General features: G+C 38.6%; 1 protein-coding gene across 1 annotated transcript in view; it reads left to right on the top strand.

Annotated features, from left to right (window-relative positions):
• The first annotated feature begins 1,509 nt into the window (after positions 1–1,509).
• The window catches only part of SUSD1 (sushi domain containing 1), a 141,768-nt gene continuing 122,849 nt past the window's right edge, over positions 1,510–20,428 (top strand). Inside the window, exons 1-2 of the mRNA XM_063457260.1 lie at positions 1,510–1,831; positions 17,485–17,604. Coding sequence (XP_063313330.1) covers positions 1,588–1,831; positions 17,485–17,604 — 364 coding nt within the window. The 5' untranslated portion in view covers positions 1,510–1,587. The remainder of the gene's footprint in view (positions 1,832–17,484; positions 17,605–20,428) is intronic.

Genomic DNA, 20,428 nt, shown 5'->3' with positions numbered 1-20,428 from the left:
ATAATAAACGGGGTCGAGTGGTTTATAGATGTCTCCAGAGAACCCAGATGGCATTTTTTGCTTCACCGTTTAGCATCTTTTGTATTATATGATATTTCTAGATCAGGCTTCCCCAAACTCCGGCCCTCGAGAAGTTGCTGAACTACAACTGCCATGATTCTCAGCCTATCTATTTCAGTTTGGGGAAGCCTGTTCTAGAATATGGATAGTATAATTGTTAAGGTATTGCTGTGGTTAATATTAGGGTACTGTACAGATCAATGTTTAATGGTGGTATAGTGCAAGGGTTATATAAAGTGTAGGGGTCAATGTTTAATGGTAATATTGTGTAGTGTGTATGGGTAATGTACCGTGTTAGAATAATGGAGGGGTTAATATGTACTGTAGAATGCTAGAGAAGTGTAATGGTCAAGTGTCTCAGTGCTGTCAGAGATTAGTGGGGGTTACAGTCCCAGGTAGCAGCTATTTCAGCTGTCGTCATTAATATGGTGGCTGGTGGGAGAGTAACTCCTACTACTCTCAGGCAGCCCTGCCACAGAATATGACCCATGATTGCACAGCTTAGAGTATTACAGTACCAGAATATTGAAGTACGCAATGATCCTTTTTTATTTTTTTATTGGACTGACATAATATGTAGATGACAAGCTTTTGAGAGTTTTCCTCATTATATATATATATAAATATATTAAAATTCGGGCCAAAATAGCTGATCTGAAAAATTCTCCAAATGAATTGCAGAGACAACTATTGGCTATCGAATTACACTACTACAATTTTAAACAAACACACAAAATAAGTAGGTCACAGCTGCCCTTATTATAATTAACAAAGTATAGTGTAGCGTAAAGTTTAAGGATCAACCATTGGGCTGAAAATAGTTAGTTTTGCCACTTTTTTGTAGAGAGCAGTGTGGATTCTAGTTCTGTTTTATTTTATCATAAAATTAAGAACAGTAATTATTTATTGCCACGTGATACTAACTAGCAATGAAAGGCACTACATGGGGGTTAAGCCCCAAGACACCCCTGAAGTGTCTCTGGTGTATCTGTTCTTGGACAGGGACACCCACACGGGTACATGCTCCTATAAGCAGGTGACCTGGCGTGCCCCCGTCACGGAATTTCTTTTTGAGTTTTTATAACTAGCAATGAGTAACACTCATTACTCCGTACATATATGGACTTAACTTTGCTGCAGTTGTAATTTTATTGCAAGGATGTTTTGTGTGTGTTTTGTGTTTGTGTTTGTGTGTATGTGTGTGTGTGATCAAACTAGACTGACTCATCATGCAGTATACGTCACGTGTTGTAATATTCACACATAAACAACACAGACTGTAAGATTAAACTTGTGGAAACCCTGCTATCTCAAATCCCACGAGTTGCTCTGTCCAATCCCGGAATGATAAGAAGGAGCGGGATATTTACAAGATTACAGTGCTTGACAAAATGTTCAGAGTGACAAAGTTTGAGGTAGCCAGGCTGTGCCCTGCAAGTGTCAGCTTCTGAAGTCTCAAGACCTAAGAATGACTCATTGCAGCTGTCATATAGTTATTGTGTGTACTTCATCCTGCCATGCATTTGTATGAATGACCTGCAACAGGAAAGGGACGTATTGCATCTGATAAAAAGGGGTTTCTGCCCTTGTCTGCTCTTATATGTGTTGAAAGGCAGAAGAAGACAGAACAGAAGACGCCAAAAAAACTTAATGCTGGGAGGGACACCGAACACTAAAGTTTGTATAATGACGACACAAGACACTGACAAGAAACTGGTCCTATTCCTGCATATTTCTCTAGTGGTGGTGTACTGTGCCCACACGCTCTTAGGTAAGTTTATTTGCAACTTAATTACCTAAAATAACTAATAGCAGGAAATTGATTCATTTGTTAAACAGTGAATTGTGGTGAGCTGAAAATTACATTTTCCATTTTTTTTTAACAGGAAGAGAATAGTTGAGATATTCAATATATTTGATGTGAACACATTTATAGATGCATTGATATTAATTTTTTTTTATGTATTCATTTATTTATTTTTAATGTTTAATCTGTTGTAGTGTGATCAGCCTGTGGGTCCGGTGTTTTTTTTACAGTCTTTAAACTAGTTTAAAACTATATCAACAGCATTGATCTATCTGCCCGTTGCACACATCTGACTCGTCCTCCCTCCTCTTCCCTGAGTCGGCACTTGCTGTAGAACAAGTTAAACAGTTAGGAAGAGGAGGTCTGGTGTTTGCCCGAAAATATCCAAAATATGTAATGTAATGTGCTATTCTCTTAATATTAAAAATATTTAATAGAAAACACTGGGCTTCATTCACACAGCATATGGTCAAACTTTAAGCTCTACTGATTAATGCCTATTTTTCTTGTTAGGTGAAAAAAGCTTGGTTAATTTGTGGAGAGAAACACAAAAGCTAAATGTTTAGAGCGTCAAAATTAAAGGAAAACTATAGTGTCAGGAATACAAACTTGGATGGAGTGGCTAGTTAGGTCCCCTGCCCCCTTCTCTGTGGAGTGAAAAATTTACTTAGCTTTTCTCCCCCTCACTGGTCACACCGCTGCTGGCCCTGAGTTCATCACCGCTCCATAACTGAGATCATCAATCTCGATGGGATAGGAAAGCACTGGGAGGCTATTGCGCATGCGCGACAAAACGCAGTGGTGCGCCAATCAGCATCTCCTCATGGAAAAGCATTGAATCATTACATCTCAATGAGGAACCTTCAGCATCTCCATGCAGAGAGTGGAGATGTTGCATGCCAGTGCTGCATACTATACAGCACATAGATGGGAAGCACCTCCAGTGGCTGTCTGAGTGACGGCCACTAGATTTATTAAAAGCCAGCAGTATTTTTATGAAAAGACAGCAGGGACATGCTATAGACACCAGATCCACTACATTACGCTATAGTGGTTCTGGTAGCTATAGTGTCCCTTTAATTTTTACATATAGATCAGAAAAGCAGGATTGAAAATATAGAAACATTTTTAACATTTTTCCAATGTGGCTATATTTGGCCGCAATTTTGAAATTCCCTTTTAATTCTAAAAAAGTGTTTCAACTTAGTTCATGGTTCATTAAGAAAAAATATATTTGAAATAATTAAGCAACAATCATACCCAAATAATTTGTTCCTGAGAATAGGTGACTATTTGATTATTTCTGATAAAAAATATTGTAGGATTCTTTCTCTTTAAATGTAAAGAAATAAATAGTAAACATTATAATGTTAAAATCAGTGTCTAATAATTTTTAATATTATTTTTCAGTTACATAACCTTAGGTATATTTAGACACAGTAATGACTTTACAAGTCTAACAATGGAATTACCAAGTTTGAAGACAAATGTAATTGGTTAATTAATTATATCTATAATCACAGTTTACAAATACTTGGTGAATGATAAGTAGGAGAGAGAAATGTAAAGAATTAAATATAGAGCCACTGTTATTATTCTTATTATTATTATTATTATTATTATTGCCATTTATACAGCGCCAACAGATTCCGTAGCACTGTTAGGACACTATGTCTATACAAGGCAGAATAATTACAAAATTCCAAATGGTAAAAACATGTTTAACCCCTTAAGGACACATGCCATGTGTGACATGTCATGATTCCCTTTTATTCCAGAAGTTTGGTCCTTAAGGGGTTAAAGGGACACTACTAAGGTAAGATTATGGTTGGCAGGGGTTTAGGGTAAAAGGAGCCTTTTGAGATGGGGTTGTTGAAATAGCATTACGAGACTTTAGGTTAAAGGGGGGCGTGGGCGTAGGGGCTTGGGAACTTTTGCTCCAATCACTCTGAGGTAGATCAAGGCATAACTCAAACCCTTAGTGTACTCTAAGTAAACCTCCAGTGTTTTGAAAATAAGTTAACCCTGTGGCATTTTTTTTCCCAAGTTTATTTAATGACTTATGAATATGAATCTAGATTCATCTGTACATCACAATTTTTCAACCTTTTCTATATTTAGAAATTGAAACTGAATGAATGCCATGTCATTTAAAAGCAATGCTATTAGACTATGTTTTCAAGTAAAAAAAACAAACCAACCACAAATGGATTCATGTTAGGCTGTAACCGAACATAGTTTAATATCACAGTTGTAAGTGATATTGTTAAATTTCTTAATTATTTGATTATTTACCAAACTTGGGCATTATCACTGGCTATACATTTTGATATATACCTTGTGTCATTTTCGATTAACACTCTAGTTAAGTTACTTAATTGTGAATTGTTGAGAATTGAAGGTATCTAATAAAGTCAGGGTTGGATTATGGGTTTCGTGGACCTGGTCCTGAGGATATTATTAGGACTTTTATGGAAATGCAATTTTTTTTTGCCATCTTTAAATGTTTCTTTGGAGTATAGCATAGAAAACTGAATTATTAAAGGTCCTTTTTTCTGCTTTGCCAGAACCACTAAAGCCTAATCTAGAGCTTCTCGTGAATAGAACCTGTTCCTGTATCCTCAGCATTGTAAAAGCTGTCTTTTCATTGAAAAGGCAGTGTTTACACTGCTGCTTAAGTCCACCTCTAGTAGCTGTCACTCAGACATCTACTACAGGTGCTTCCAGGATAGGTCCTGCAATATCTGCAGGACCTATTTTCAATGGTTCCATAGGGGCTGTAGTGGTTGAAATTGGACATAGGGGCTGCAGTGGGTACAGGGGCTAATATGAGCAGTAGTTAATGCCGTTGGTGGACGATGCATATAATATATCTGCTCTATACCAAATTAAAATTATAATTAAAGTGACATTACTATCCAAAAAACCTTTATACTTTCCTGTGGTCACGTAGAAAGGGGCATCTGAAGCTTGTAGTATTTGGTACAGAAGTGATATATGGTTTGCATTGTGAGTATATACATGAAAGCACTATCATTCATTTTTTTATTATGTTTTTTACCTTGTTAATTCTGAATTATATAAATAATCAATGCTCTTACTACAGATTATTCAACTACACTTTAGCTCATTTTGCACTGGCACTATTTCATTTGTCTCTCAAATTGAAATTAGTGTAGTACTTACTGATATTGGGGTACGTACTGTGATATAGTGGTAGGTTTAACACAATATGTCCATATGGTGGAACTGTATCCCCCTATTTGTTTGCTGAGATGTCATTTTACGTAGCCTTGTAAAATTTAAAACTGTATTATGATATGTGCGCTATTCCTTAATCTGTATTTTGAATTTATGTGTCTGACAATTGATCTTAGTAAATATCCTTGACAGAGTAATGGTGTCTGTTTACGAAACACTAAAGACAAATTGCAAAACTTAGCATAAAACTATAACTATGGTTATTATAAGTAACATTTATGTCACTTGAAAAATAAGCCAAATTTTTACGAGAATAATGATAATTCAGGTATTTACTAGCAGCAGAACTGCAATACTAATTGATTATATGATATGTAGCAGCCTAGCAGGTACTGTAACTAGTCTCTCTAGCATCCAGTGTTTCACCATGCAATTTATTCAGTTGAATATCTGTAGGCTGAACGTTTGTCAGAATAATATTACTACAAGGAAGAATAACCATAGGTCTATGTGTGTGCTAGCATTGCAATAGCCTTATCTGGTAACACCATATTCTGTTAAACACACATAGATGCTTGATTCCCAGGAACCTCTGTGATTTTTTTTTTTATACCTGATTAGAGTGTAGTGAACCCATCTTGCATTATCATAAAAATGTATGGGTTACTCTTCCCCTATTTGTCACTAACTACCTAAACTACCAACAAACTGGCATTATTGTAACACCTAGTGTGATGGAGTAATGTCAGAACTACTGAACACGTGTTGCCACTACTGTTATGCTACGATCAGCAGAATAACCTCTGTAGGAGGGTTCTCCTAGTGTCCCCACTACTCAAATCCAGAGACATTGACAGATGTTGGAGGTGACACTTATTCATTTATTAACATGGTAGAAATTCTGCTAACACAGTGCATAGATACAATTTCATACCCTTTAATTTTCTGTAGTTTTTTTGAGGGATGACAGTTACACACACTAAATATCTACCTTAATAATTAACAAGACTAGTTACTAATCATGACATATAATGACATCATGACATATAATATGACTAATTATGAGATAATACTGATTAGAAATTGTGAACATTTATTTTAAATAATGTTATTAAAGGTGCTTTGAAGTGGTTATTGTGCTTGGAGTCTGGATATGCAGTGTTTCGGTATGAAATGCTGAACATACAAAGCTTAACCCCTCCTGCTGCTGGAGGTGTAACTCCATCTCCAGGAGCATGAGTCGGGCATCATTATTAAGCCGAGAGCCCAGACTGGTATCCAATGGAGGCACGCCCCCTCTCTGAGCTGCCCATTTCCTCCCCGCAGACCATCGTCTTACTACATCCCTCCCCTGGAAGCTGTTGCGGGGACATTAATGGAGGAAGATCAGGCTGAGGAGAGAAAAAAAAATGTTAGCGTTGTTTTGAAGAGACTAATTAGTATTTTTGCAATTCCTTAACCCCTTAAGGACCAAACTTCTGGAATAAAAGGGAATCATGACATGTCACACACGTCATGTGTCCTTAAGGGGTTAAATATTGGGCTAAGTTGTATTTGGTGGGTTTTTATTATTGATTTACCTGGGGGACCAAGGCACCCCATTTATAAATTGTCTTGGTGCTGACCGCGTTAAAAAAAAAAAATTATAATTATATTATTATGTTTAAGTGTGGGTGGTGTTAAAAGGGGGATTTTGTCATTATTTCCAGTCTAGTGCAGACAAATAGTGAACTTTAACCCTTTCACCACCACAACTACATCACGCACACTCTTGAAGTAGGGTGCATTCGTGACACAACCCTTTCAATTAATTGCTATAGTTCAATTAAAGCGATTAGTTATAGCAGTTTTAGTTCAAATCTCTCATCTCGCAAACCAGCTTCAATGAAGAAAGAGATTATAAATCGTGTTGTAAATAAGCCTTTTTGCAAACCATTACCACTAGATAGCTCATCTAATGCAATGGTTCTTTGTTGACCACCAGTGAGGCCATGGCACCTTGTGGTAGGTGCGTTCACAGTCAATAATTGAAAACACCCTTTTCAGTGGGAAACTGCTGTATTGTGGTTTGAGAAGCACTGATCCAGAAAGATATGCCAGTTTCTAAATAAACATTACTGATCACACCATACAAGTGACAGCTGTCAACACTTTCTTGGATTTTAATATATTTCCACCATTGTGTTACTATGCTCTCAGAGATTTATTTTTAACTGTGAAGAAATCATGCATCATCTACAGGAAAACAAAGAACTAGTTTATTGTATGTCTTGTCTATTATTAATCCTGTGATTGCTGACATGATAATATTCCGTCTCTTCATTTATATGCGTCTTCTAAACACGGTGTGCTTGTGTAATGTTGACTCCCTATATAAAGAAAACAAAAGACGCTGTTAAAAAAAAAAAAAAAAAAGACATTGGAAACATTTATTTCTCAACATATGTAACATCTTATCTTTAATTAAAGATAAAAAAGAATCGCACAGACCTGATCATTTCTAAATAGCCTCAAACAGAGGGCTAGACACCAGCCAAATTAGCCCAAAGTACCGGTACACATTTTAAAAAAAGGCAAAGAAAGAGAGAAAGAAAAAAAATGCTTTTGGAGACATATCATGGGATCACTAAAGCATCGATTGAATTATTTTGTATGAGATTTTCACGCTCACAGTCTGTTAGAAAAACGTTTTAAAATATGCATATACAAAATTCCCAAAGACATTAATGGTGACTTCTGTTGATAAATGATTTGAAAAGATTTGCTAACAGATTGTAATAATTTGAAAAGCTTTTAAAAAAGAATTTAATGAAGGTCTAAATATCCATGTACAATAAAATATACAGTTAGGATACGTAATACATTACTTACCAGTAGAGCCTATTTCTGGACAGTTGTCAGCACATTAGATTTGTGGCATTAATACAATAGCTATATACAATAGCAAAGTTTAGCTCATTGACTGAGAGTGATCAGCTCAGGCTATCAGCCAATGAGCATGCCCTGCACTGCTGGACTTAGCTTGTGAGAGCTAACGAAAGCTCCTAATCAGGAGCTTCTGGCTCATCTGACTGCAGAGAGGAGGCATAGAATGTAGACCGGCCTCAGGTAAGAATAAAACTGTTTTAAAATGGTTTGCTTACAATGGAAAGAGCTACGTCACTCCCGATACCTTAATCACTACAGTGTGCTTTAGTGGTTATGTTGCTTTGAGTGTTCCGTTAATGGCGTGCTAGTATGTGGATGCTCACCAATGTATTAAAGGGACTTCACATAGCCTCGTTATTTATAACGGGAAATTGACACAGGATGCACATTGAAAACTTAATGCAAGGACCTTATGTATCTCCCACTTTTTTTCTGTAAATTGTAAAACATATTATGGAGGAGTGTGCGATAAAACGGACAGGTTCCGACTCTTTGAAATAAGCAGGCTCAGAGACACACCTGCTAAAAGAGGATGTATTACTGTAACTTCCACCTGATGCTAGCATTTGATTTTTCTTCTTCTTCCTGTTTTCATTATTCTCAAGTATGTGTTCATTTGATCACCATGTTCTGTCAAACAATGCCGTCGTCACACTGTCTTAATAAACCTCTTCCCCTTTATTGTACTTCCTTAGCTTATCACTTAACGGCATGTGATTACTTTGATGTCACACTCACCCTTCTGAAGAACTCGGAACCTTACTGTGCCAAATGAGGACAGATGTTAATGTTAGTCTTGTTAAAGTGTTTTCCTGGGCTTTGAATATGTGGGAAAAGAAGGATAGAGAAATCTATTATGCTAATCTGTACAATTTTGGAGAACTGTCAATGTATCTCATATGCAAATTCTCGAAAGTATCACAGTTTTAATAATAAATTAGAATAAAAAAAAAATCTAAAACAAAAGTTAATAAAAAATAAAATAGTGTATAATTGTAAATAATCAGTAAGGACGCATTGATTGGTCACTCACAATATGAAAATTAATAAACAACATGTTGAATCAATATCTCCAATGCTTTCAGCTTTGTCATGGATCCTCGTCTCAGACTTTGCTTGATAACATCCCACACACCAATAAAAGAAAGAAGGAAGCACCAGTCACTTATGTAGTAAAAACATACTACAATTGGTTTACTAAAGGGTTACTTTAGTGATTGGAAGTGATTATGGTGCTTGGAGTCTGTATGTGCAGTATTGTTCTATGATACCATGCACATACAAATGGAATGCTGAAGATTTAATTCCACATGAGGCAGCATCATTAGCCATCCCTAATTAGAGTTTATTAAAACACTGGTTTTGGTTGGAGTAATGCTCTAACTAACATATAAGTAAAAAATAAAACTGAATATCTACTGTAAGGAAGGAGTATACTGAATAGCTGTCTTCCTGTCTGCCAACTTATTTTTTATCAGACACTATCTCACGGGCATAAAATCTTTCATGTTAACATCAGTCCCGTTTTATATTCTTCCTTAAAGGAGCACTATAGTGCCAGGAAAACAAACTTGTTTTCCTGGCACTATAGGGTCATTAGGTTCCCCCCACCCTCAGGGCCCCCCTCCCGCTGAGCTGAAGGGGTTAAAACTTACCTTTCTCCAGCGCCGGGCTCCCTCTCCACCCCCTACTGACGCCCTGCCGACGTCAGATCCAAATGCACATGCGCGGCAAGAGCCGCCCACGCATTCAAACCACCCATAGGAAAGCATTACTCAATGCTTTCCTATGGACGTCCAGTGAGACAGCCACTAGAGGCTCGATTAACCCTCAGTGAAACATAGCAGTTTCTCTGAAACTGCTATGTTTTCAGTTGCATGGTTAAAACTAGGGGGAAATGGCACCCAGACCATTTCATTTAGCTGAAGTGGTGTGGGTGCCTATAGTGGTCCTTTAAAGGTCTCTCCTTCTCTCCAGTTAATGCATCATCTCATGCAACTGGTGATTTCCATTTCCTGCCTTACATGACCTATGGCATACTGTAAGACTATATGTTACATTTTTCTTGCCTTGCGTTTCATTATGTCTTGCACTGAGTGTGACTTCTTTGCCACATTTATTTCCAGTGTTCATAGAGATATGCATAAACTGGTTATCACACATTATATTATTGTGAAAAGAGTGTCCTCATTTTTCATTTTAGAAAATGTCTCTCTTTAATTTCTCTCCCTATTAATACACATCTTTTTTCAATATCAGTTTATTGAATAGGGTTTCCCAATATTGCAAACAATAGTCATGTAGACAATGAAAATAGAACAAGGTATAATAAAAGGGCATGCAATAGGCTAGGAATACAATATAAAGAATCTGGATACACATCAGCTGACAGTTACATAACTCATACAAAAATCTCCCAGTAAAGAATCTGCATGATGGTCTGCAGTTACTTTATTGGTGAATATACTTCAAGGGTTGTCTGAGCACGGCATGGAGATTATAAAAACAAGATTAAAGAAAGTAGTTATCATAAGAAAAGTAGCTTAAGAGGGGCGGGGCCGGACCGCCATGCTGGCTGGTCGCACACTCGACGAGCTCCTGCCAGAAACTTGCAAACAAGCCATTAAAAAGTCAAAAAGCCCCAACCTGTGCCTACGAGCAGTTAGCAGAGACCTGAGCGGCTACAGATACCGACAGCGGAGCCTTACACTGCCTGTTGATAAGCTGTGGGGAGAGTTGGTACACCCGGACTCTGTGGCCTACTTGGGATACGGGGGAAGTGGACATCCGCCGCCTTACCTGCCTGAGGGACGCCACAGCACAGCACCAGGATGCATTAGCTTCTCGGTCCCGTTCCCCCCCCCTCTGGACCGGTAGGGGTCATCCCAGTCCACACTGGATCTAAGCACAGACATCTGCTGATCCCTGCAACAGAACGCAGACTGAGACAGACTGGCGGTGACAAGATGGCGGACGAGCACTCCCCATCAGAGCGCACATCCACGCAGCCTCAAGAAAAGTAGCGAAAGGAATGTTCACCCTTTTAACGAAAGGGCAATGGGGTATTACAGTGATGCCAAAGCAGAAGACAAGGTAAAAGAAGAAGAAAAAAAAGAAAGAAAAGGAAAAGAAAATTAAGCAGGAGGGGAAAGAGGAGGGAACATTGAATAGACTATAGGGTCATCCGAAGATCCTATATTTTTCTAAAATAGATAGTTATATCATGAAAATGGGACATGAAATGCTCCATGTTGTAAAATGAGCCTTTTTTTTTTTTTTTAGAACTGGAGTGAAGGAAGATACGGGGCCTCTCCAGTATATGTTTGTCTATTTTATTTTTTTGTAATTAACATGTTTGAAATTTTTTTCTTAACAATTCAAAAGTGAGACATAAAAAAAAATCACCTAGTGGAGACTGAGAGTAATGGTAACAAATAATTCAGGAACTGGGCGGGTTCCTTCAAGTGTGGGAACCCTGAAATACAATGTTATGTTATCGACCTCTCCAGTATTTTGCAATATAGATACATACACAGCGGTTCAGCTTGAGCAAATGTCTGGAAACCTTCCAAGATGAACAAGTATAGAGAATGGAACAAACCATAAAAACTATTGGTGCAGAGCTGTAAACTGTTGTGACCATTAGTCTCTAAGGACTACTTTATCAATATTTTATTTTTGTTGTATATACTCTTACATTTTTTTTATTCTTTTTTTACACATCTGTTATTTCATAGAAAACCTGTGTTTAGCTATTTTTATTTTATACTGCTTTCTTATCACATTAAGGTTCCATTAAGGGCATATTAACTAAGCGCTGACACTATTTATACTACATTTATCTATGAGAATTTGGGAAGTTCTAATCTGTGTCTTGGCTGCTGGTCATATTGTATATTTTTATAGCTTTGATAGCTGAAGTAACATCTTATAAAATGCTATCATTTTTTGCACTTTCTTTACTATATTTTATCTTAATTACAGTGTAGTTGTTATGGTGCCAGAATGCTCCTTAAATATAAGCTTGAAAGTTTGAACTCAAATAAGGTCACTTTCAGCCCTATTTTATTTTGTGGTAATAAATAAACACAGTGTTATTGAGCATACAGTGTTTGGATATTTTGTAACAAATTATTAATCTTTCTCAACAGTTTCTAAACCAGAACTATTAGTAACATATTTCTTTTTTGTTCACACAAAATTATTGTGACATTTATTTACATAATTAGCTATGAAAGAAACTAATCACATTAAAGGACCACTCAGCTTAATGAAGTGGTCTGGCTGCCAGGTCCAGCTAGGTTTAACACTTTTTTTTTTATATAAACATAGCAGTTTCAGAGAAACTGCTATGTTTATATAAGGGTTAAGCCAGCCTCTAAATCCTCTAGTGGCTGTCTCACTGACAGCCGCTAGAGGCGCTTGCGTGATTCTCACTGTGAAAATCACAGTGAGAGCATGCAAGCGTCCATAGGAAAGCATTGTAAATGCTTTCCTATGCGACCGGCTGAATGCGCGTGCAGCTCTTGCCGCGCATGCGCATTCAGCCGAAAGGGAGTATCGGAGGCGGAGAGAAGGAGGAGAGCTCCCCGCCAGGCGCTGGAATAAAGGTAAGTTTTAACCCTTTCCTCTCCCCAGAGCTGGGCGGGAGGGGGTCCCTGAGGGTGGGGGCACCCTCAGGGCACTATAGTGCCAGGAAAACGAGTATGTTTTCCTGGCACTATAGTGGTCCTTTAAATGTCAAAGTGTCACTCATTGCAAACTAAATAATTAAATAAAGCATTAAGAATTAGCTGTAACGTGTGCTAACCTTTTTTTTTTGGGGGGGGGGGGGGGGATTTTCTTTTTTATATTAATGATTTAGCAGATGATATCACAATCCAGTTCATGTCAGGCACAGCCAGGACACACATTAAAAATAAAGAGGAAAAATAAAAGAATGATTTTATTTATTTTATCCTCTTCTCTGTATGCCTTCGCTATGCTGACTGCCAGGTATATAGTACAAAGTTTATAACACTGATTGACAGGGAGCTATACCTGAGGCATCCAGTTGCTGCAACTGTGTGGATTTCTACATCATTTTATTTTTCACACCTTACAAATACTTATTTGATAAAGGGACACTATGGTCACCAGAACAACTTTAGCTTAATGAAGCAGTTTTTGTGAAGTCTAAATTCACTGCCATTTAGGAATTAAATCACTTTTGTTTCTGTCCATACAGCATTAGCCACACATCCCCTGGCAGTGACTGATACAGCCTGCATGAAGAGAAAACTGTAACTTACTTTAAATGTTTTTATCTCCTGCTCTGTAAATTGAACTTTAATCACACACAAGAGGTTCCTGCAGGGTCTAGCGAGCTAGTAACAGTGCAGGAGATAAGAAATGTTAAATTAAACAGAACTCACAATAAAGTAAGTTTAAACATTAGATGACTCGTTACAGGAAGTGTTTAGGAAGCCTCTGCAAGTCTACACAGGGAGGTGTGACCAGGGCTGCATAAACAAAGTGAATTAACTACTAAATGGCTGAGAATTGATCTATACACCAACACTGCTTCATTAAGCTAGAGTTGTTTTGATGACGATAGTGTTCCTTTAAATATATAATAATCTTTGGAAGTGGCAGGTCTATTAAGATGAATTATAATCACTTGACATTCAAACACCCCTTAATCTCTTCCCATAGAGTCCTCTTGACACTTGTCAAATAACCCTATTGCAGACTAAATGCATTTGTTTTGATAATTCAGGCCCTTGGCTACATATTGTTCTTGCAAATTTTTTTTTCCATATTCTTACATTTCTTTAAAAATTATCGGTGGGGAAAGTCCGTTCAAGAGATTAGCTCATCCTTCGGGAAAAGCCATCTATTTAGTTTCTCAGTCAAGTTAATTAGTAAATATTTTCTTATGTTGGTTATCCTGTGTGAGTGAAAAGCAAGAAGGAAGCTTGTTAGGAGATGGAAGGAAGATCTAAATATACCAGAGATTAAGTTAAAAAACAATGACCATCATGTTGATATAATTACGCTAATATTGTTACTGCGCAAATCAGCAGAGGAAGCAGCTAAACCTTGTGTGCACTCTATTATGTCAATGTTATATATCCAGGTGTCTCATTTTGAGGGCAGGAAAACAGATGCGACCTTTAAACCACTCATAGGCTTCTGCACTTGGTTTATGGGCAATATAAAATTCATATAGCTGTCATATATATATATATATATATATATATATATATATATATATATATATATATGTACTACCAATGTAGAGTTGTATATGTCCACCATGAATTTTATTAATTTGACTGACAGTATAGAATAATCATCAAGCTTCCATGCCAGCCTTCGTGGACATAGATCATTTTGATGGGTGAATTTCCAGCTTTTCCTCTAGGTACCGATATAATTGAGGCTATAAGATTGAATACAGAGATCAAGTATTTTTTTTTTTTTATCATGATTGAGTATCCCTTATCAGGAGATGTTGTCTTTTTAACTAATTTCTCTAAATCCTTCATCTAAGGTTATAATGATATTACTTCTGCCAATCTTTGTCATTCAGCCTTTGAGTGTAGATCACAAATATGTACTGCTACCATACTGCATAGTGTATTTTATCTGGAAAACGGTGGCAACCGTCTTGTACATTATTTGCTAGGGGATCTATTAGTGTTAATGGTGGGAAGGCCACTTCTTCCACTTACCTTCGTGGGGGGGGGGGGGGGGGGGGCGACACTCATAGAGCCTGAATGTTGGTATATTTGTAGCATCCACACAAATCATTTCACCAACAGCTTACCATTCATGTGTTGAGGGAATTAGAGGGCACCATTGGTTAGGTCCCTATTATTTGATTGGGATTCGCGGCACGAAGATAAGAAAAGATGTGCTTGTCATTTCACTTTTATGTATAAGAGTCCGGCTGCAAAATTGCCAGAGGGGAATTAAATGTATTAATTGATGGGAGTCTGGATTCATGTCCAATGCTCTGTTGACACAAGCTATCAGGGATGATTTGATGTAATGACTTTTTAGTCTTTAAAAAAAAATTATATTTTTAATGTTGTCTGAAAATGGGTTCTTCCGGTATTTAACACTCTGCCATAAAACAAGGACGTTAATAATTTACTGGTGTTCCTGCAAAGAACAGAAGAATTTCCTTAGATAAGAATCCGTTTATCTGATTAAATACAATGGTGCAGGAAGAGATTGTATTTTTAAAAGAGGTTACATTTCAGTACAATCATTTTCATGCCAAAATATTATATATGTTAACAAATAAAGCAAATGTGGATAAGCAGATAACGGATAAATTATAGGGAACTGTACTGTGATATGAGAAAACATGTTGATTGTATTTAAAGTGTATTTGTCACGGTACACATAATATTAAAGAATATTCAATTTCATCTACACATTGTGTTAGCAGAAATTCTAGCAAATGTATAGATTTTTATTGAATCCCCTTACAATGTTATCCTTCTTCCACTTGAGAATCAATCCTCGACCCATACAGGCCCATGCCAAGTGATTATTGACAGAGAGAGTAGGAGAACCCTCCTACAGGTTGTTATCCTACTGTCTAGGCTAGTGCTTCTAGAAAGTGTGTCTTATGATCCCAGGAGGAGTAAAGTATGCTCTCACACCAAACTTCTGGATGTAAAGCCAGAATGTTGGCTTCTTTAGAATGATTTCAATGCTTGGGCAAGAAGGCCCACACAGGGCCTATCATGTCTGAGAGGGGGCAGAGTGGCAGGCTGGAGTGTGTTATGATTTTGGTAATCTAATAGCTCAAACTAACAAAATATATTATTTCTCATGGAAAATTGTACAATTATTGCCTTAGGAGCTATATGGTGCAGGTTACCAATAAATGTAACTAACAGAAATGATGCACTATGAAAGGGTTATTTACTAGAGCAAGAATTGTGGAGAACTTAAAGTGAATGCAAGACCAAGGTAGCCAAATTGGAATTATATCTGATTTGCAGATATTTTTCAGTTCAGCACTTTGTTTTTAAACTGAAATACACAAATAATTTTATTTGAATTACTGACAATTTTCACTGTTGTAAATAACCCTGAGAATAAATCCATGCTCTCATCACATGCATTCTCACAACAGTGCTCAATTTTCAAGTGCCATAGAAGTCTTTGGAGGTTATGTATATTATTTATAACCGGTCTATGTGTAAATTAAAGACTACATGCCAGCAGTGTATTAAAATATAATAAGCAAAACTAATTAAATTAAATATATCATTAAACCTCTTCCAGAGCAGTAATTTGACATTCATGCATCATTCTAAAGAGATCCTCCAAGCAGTGGTGTATTTTGGATTTGTGCTGCCCAAGGCACAACTAAATTCGGGCACCCACAAAATCTAAATTTGCCCCCCCCCCCAATTTGTGTTAAGGCCACTTTTTTGACTGACAGACACATGACCTCATTGATACATGCACTAATATACACTAACTGACAGATACAGTCATTGGCACACACATAGTCATTGGCACACGCGGTTTAACCAACACACACTTTCACTGACACACACACACACACTGACACACCCACTCACTGACAGGCACACACTCTCAGATACACATAGAATGACATACACACACTGAAACACACTCACAGGCACACCCATTCTCACTGAAAGACACGCACACTTTCACACACTCACAGACACACACTGACAGCTACACTCACTCACTCAAAATAAGGTGGACAGCCCCAGAACATGAGGCAAACAAGGCATTTGTCTGGGAGCTTGGTGTGGCATTTTTTGGCGCCCCCCCCTGAAAGTGCTGCCCTAGGCAAATGCCTTGTTTGCCTTGTGGTAAATACATCCCTGCCTCCAAGCACTATAACCACTACAGCTTGCTGTACTGGTTTTGGTTCCAGGAGTTCTCTGGCACCCCCATTGTTATTGATATACTATTTTAGAAGGGTTTGACTTCTTACTTGGGATCTGGATACGTTCCTCCCTGCATTATTTCCTGTTAGGTCTCCTGAGCTAAACTGTCCTGAGTTTACATTAGATAGAGAGCTGCCGACTCTCTGCAGGAAGTAGTGGAAGTGGGGAGCAGCATCTGGCAGACCCAAATTAAGAAGTCAAACTGTTCTAAAAGGGTTTTACTCCTTCCAATGGGGAGAAGGGAGAGGGGAGAGGGAAGGGGGGTGGGGGGTGGGTGGGGGGGGGGGTGATGGGTTGAGCTGAAAAGAGTAACATGCAGTTATGAAGGGGTAGTTTCTAATGCGATACAGGGAAATGTTGTTTTTGAACTTCTCAGGTAAAAAGGACACTCCAAGAACCATAACCACTACAGTTGTACAGTTTATGGTGTTCAGAGGCTATGGGCATAGTCATTCTGGATTTTGCCACTTATTTTGTCAATTATAAATGAAGATAATGCTTATTTTGTATATCTGATAGTGAATTTCTTTTGGTTTTTTTTTTTTTTGCCTTTAGCTAGCTCAATGGATATATGCAGTCTATGCCATGCAAATGCCACATGTACCAAGGAAATGAACAAATATGTCTGCAAGTGTAACTATGGACTGTTTGGAAATGGAATGACAAGTTGTAGAGGTAAGTCCCATTTTATGTGACCTGTGGATTATACTCAGGTGATTTTTCTCTTTTTGAGTAACATTTTATTATTTTAGATGATCTATACAAAAAAGGTAGAGATAATAAATACTTGTCATATTAGGGTTCGACTGTCAGGATCCTATTCTAGTAGTCAATCCTCAGCTTCTCTCACCTGCTACATATGATTTTCCAAGTCTACTATAAAAGGCCACACCCAACTCTTCACATGGCCTTTACATTGAACTCAGTGTTCTGATATAGACCAACCTGTGTCCTGTGAAGTCATTGTTCCTGACTCCTGAAAACATCCTGTATCCTGGCTCCTGAAAACCTCCTGATACCCTATTAAGACTCCCTGTGTCCCGTTGCCAGAATCCTCCTGAAACTCTTATCTTCAACTACTGCAACTCTGCAAGATCCTGTAAGCAACCTGTACTATACTATACTGGAATCTACTAACCTGTCTCAACTGCTGCAACTCTGCATAATCCTGTAAGCAACCTGTATTACATTATACTGGAATCTACTTACCTGTCTCAACTGCTGCAACTCTGCATAATCCTGTAAGCAACTTGTATTACATTATACTGGAATCTACTTACCAGTTTCAACTGCTGCAACTCTGCATAATCCTGTAAGCAACCTGTACTATATTATACTGAAAGTACTTACCAACTTTAACTATTTCAACCCTGTATCATCCTGAACCTGGCTGCAGTGGGACATTCCACAAACTACTAATCTACTTGGAAATAACATCAAACCTACTTGTATATAAAAGACTTTATTCATTTACCTTCAAGATATCCTGTTTGTGGCATATTGCCTTAATTCTTTCCTTTCAAGTAAATTGTTATGTCTAAAAAGACAAATAAAGTTTCAACCAATAACCCTGGCAATCGTCTCCTCTGTGACCTGCTCAGGAACATGACATCGACTCTATGTTGCACTTTTAATATTCAATCTTATGATGTTAACAATAAAAACACAATCCTATTGTGGGTGATAAAGTTTTGCAGTCCAAAGGAATAAAGAAACATTTTATGGGTTGAAGGGTCTGGTGCTAAACTGCTTTGCGACAACTCATATTTCAAAACGATATGCCTGGTGGCTTGCAGAGGGCAAATAATAAAAAATAAAAAAATCTTACTTGAAAGGAACTTGTGGGGCTGGCATTTACCATTTCTTTTCTAATGCTTTCTATATTTATCATTGCCGGCCTGACTGGGTAGACCCTATCTCTTGCAGTAATAATCCCAAACTGGGGGCGGGGCCGGGCCGCCGAGCGGAGCGGTCGCAGGACAGCTCAGCTCCTGCTCACGAGCAAACTAAAAAGCCTACAACAAAGAACCCAAAGCGCTATACTGACCCAGGCCTGCGACCCTCGATGGAGGAGGGCTGCCGGAACCGGGGAGAGGCTTGCTCCCTGAGTTCTAGTCCCCCGGAGGGGAGTGCTCTGCAGCAGCAAGCGGGAGCTTCCCTGGCGGGGAGTGGAGTGGACGGCCGCCGCTCCACTAGCCTGCCTACCGGAGCCCAACAGACAAGCTGCGCACAGGCAGACCCGGCCCTGGTCCCCCCCCTCTGGGCCGGGGGGGTGATCCCGGTCCACACTTGGCGACCCGGATCGTGAGGCTGCGACTGAAGGCGAGATACCCGACCACAGCCTCCAAAATGGCTGACGCCACGCGCGCAGCTACTACGAAGAGAACTCTGTGCTTCCAACTGCAACAGCCTCTACCTATGAACCACCTGTACCTCACCTGTACCTCCGCAGTGCAGAAATCCCCTCTGGTGCGCAAACTCACCTTTCTGCAGCACTCGATTTCTGCATGCTCTGCAACCACGAGGCAAATTTAAAATGGCCGCCACAAAGGCAAACTATGGGACTCGTTTGAATAACCAGTACCGGGAAACAGGGCACCGTGAGTCCAGCCGACCTAACCTACCTACCACGCGTAGTACCCTGCTGGCCTGGACTGGAGGAGGAGAGCGGGACTATCCCGGTTTGGACCGGACCGGAGGTCTACTTACTGGAGCAGACAATGTGGAAGGAGAAGGGGAAGAAACTGTTTCTGGCACAGAGCTGACCTGACCGATCCGGCCTACGAGTGGCATAAGCTTTTTGTTATGATTTATCCCCCCTGAGTCATGTCATTTTTCTATAAGGCTAACCAGAGTTTTAGGTTTATAAGTTATTACTGCTCAATGGCTTTATACTCTTACACCTTACTCTACAGCACTAGACATATATTACTCTGCTAGGTGTAATCTTGTAATCTACCTTCTATATGCAGCAACTTAGAACAACTCCTAGATAAACAATGTTGGTATGTATAAAACTGTGTAGCATCCACTAATGCCTAACTATTGTCCAGCTATGTCAAAACTGCTTACCCTAGCTATAGTGACAGAACCTACTATCACAGAATGAATATATGTGCAACTAATTTTCTATAAAAATGTGCCTGATAACCAATTGTCCCGCATGTTAAGCGGAGTAAATGCTTGGGGACTGCTTTCGGGGCACCTCATGCCTACCTGTAACCCTTTATGTGCACTACAAAAATAAAGAATTTAAAAAAAAAAAAAAAAAAAAAAAAAAAATAATAATCCCAAACTAGTTCTGCATGGAGACGCTGCATTTTCCTCATAGAGATGCATTGATTCAATGCATCTATATGAGGAGGTCCTGATTGCCCCCCCTCCCCCCATGCTGATTTTAGTCAATCCAATACTTTCCCTAGGGGAAAGCATTGGATTGGCTAAAAAGCAGCCATTTTGATGTCCCAAATGGGGCAGAGCCAGCGCCGGCAGACCCGCT

The sequence above is a fragment of the Pelobates fuscus genome, chromosome 5 (genome assembly GCF_036172605.1).
Source record: "Pelobates fuscus isolate aPelFus1 chromosome 5, aPelFus1.pri, whole genome shotgun sequence".
Classification (NCBI taxonomy): domain Eukaryota; kingdom Metazoa; phylum Chordata; class Amphibia; order Anura; family Pelobatidae; genus Pelobates; species Pelobates fuscus.
This window is presented reverse-complemented; position numbering and strand designations above follow the sequence as displayed.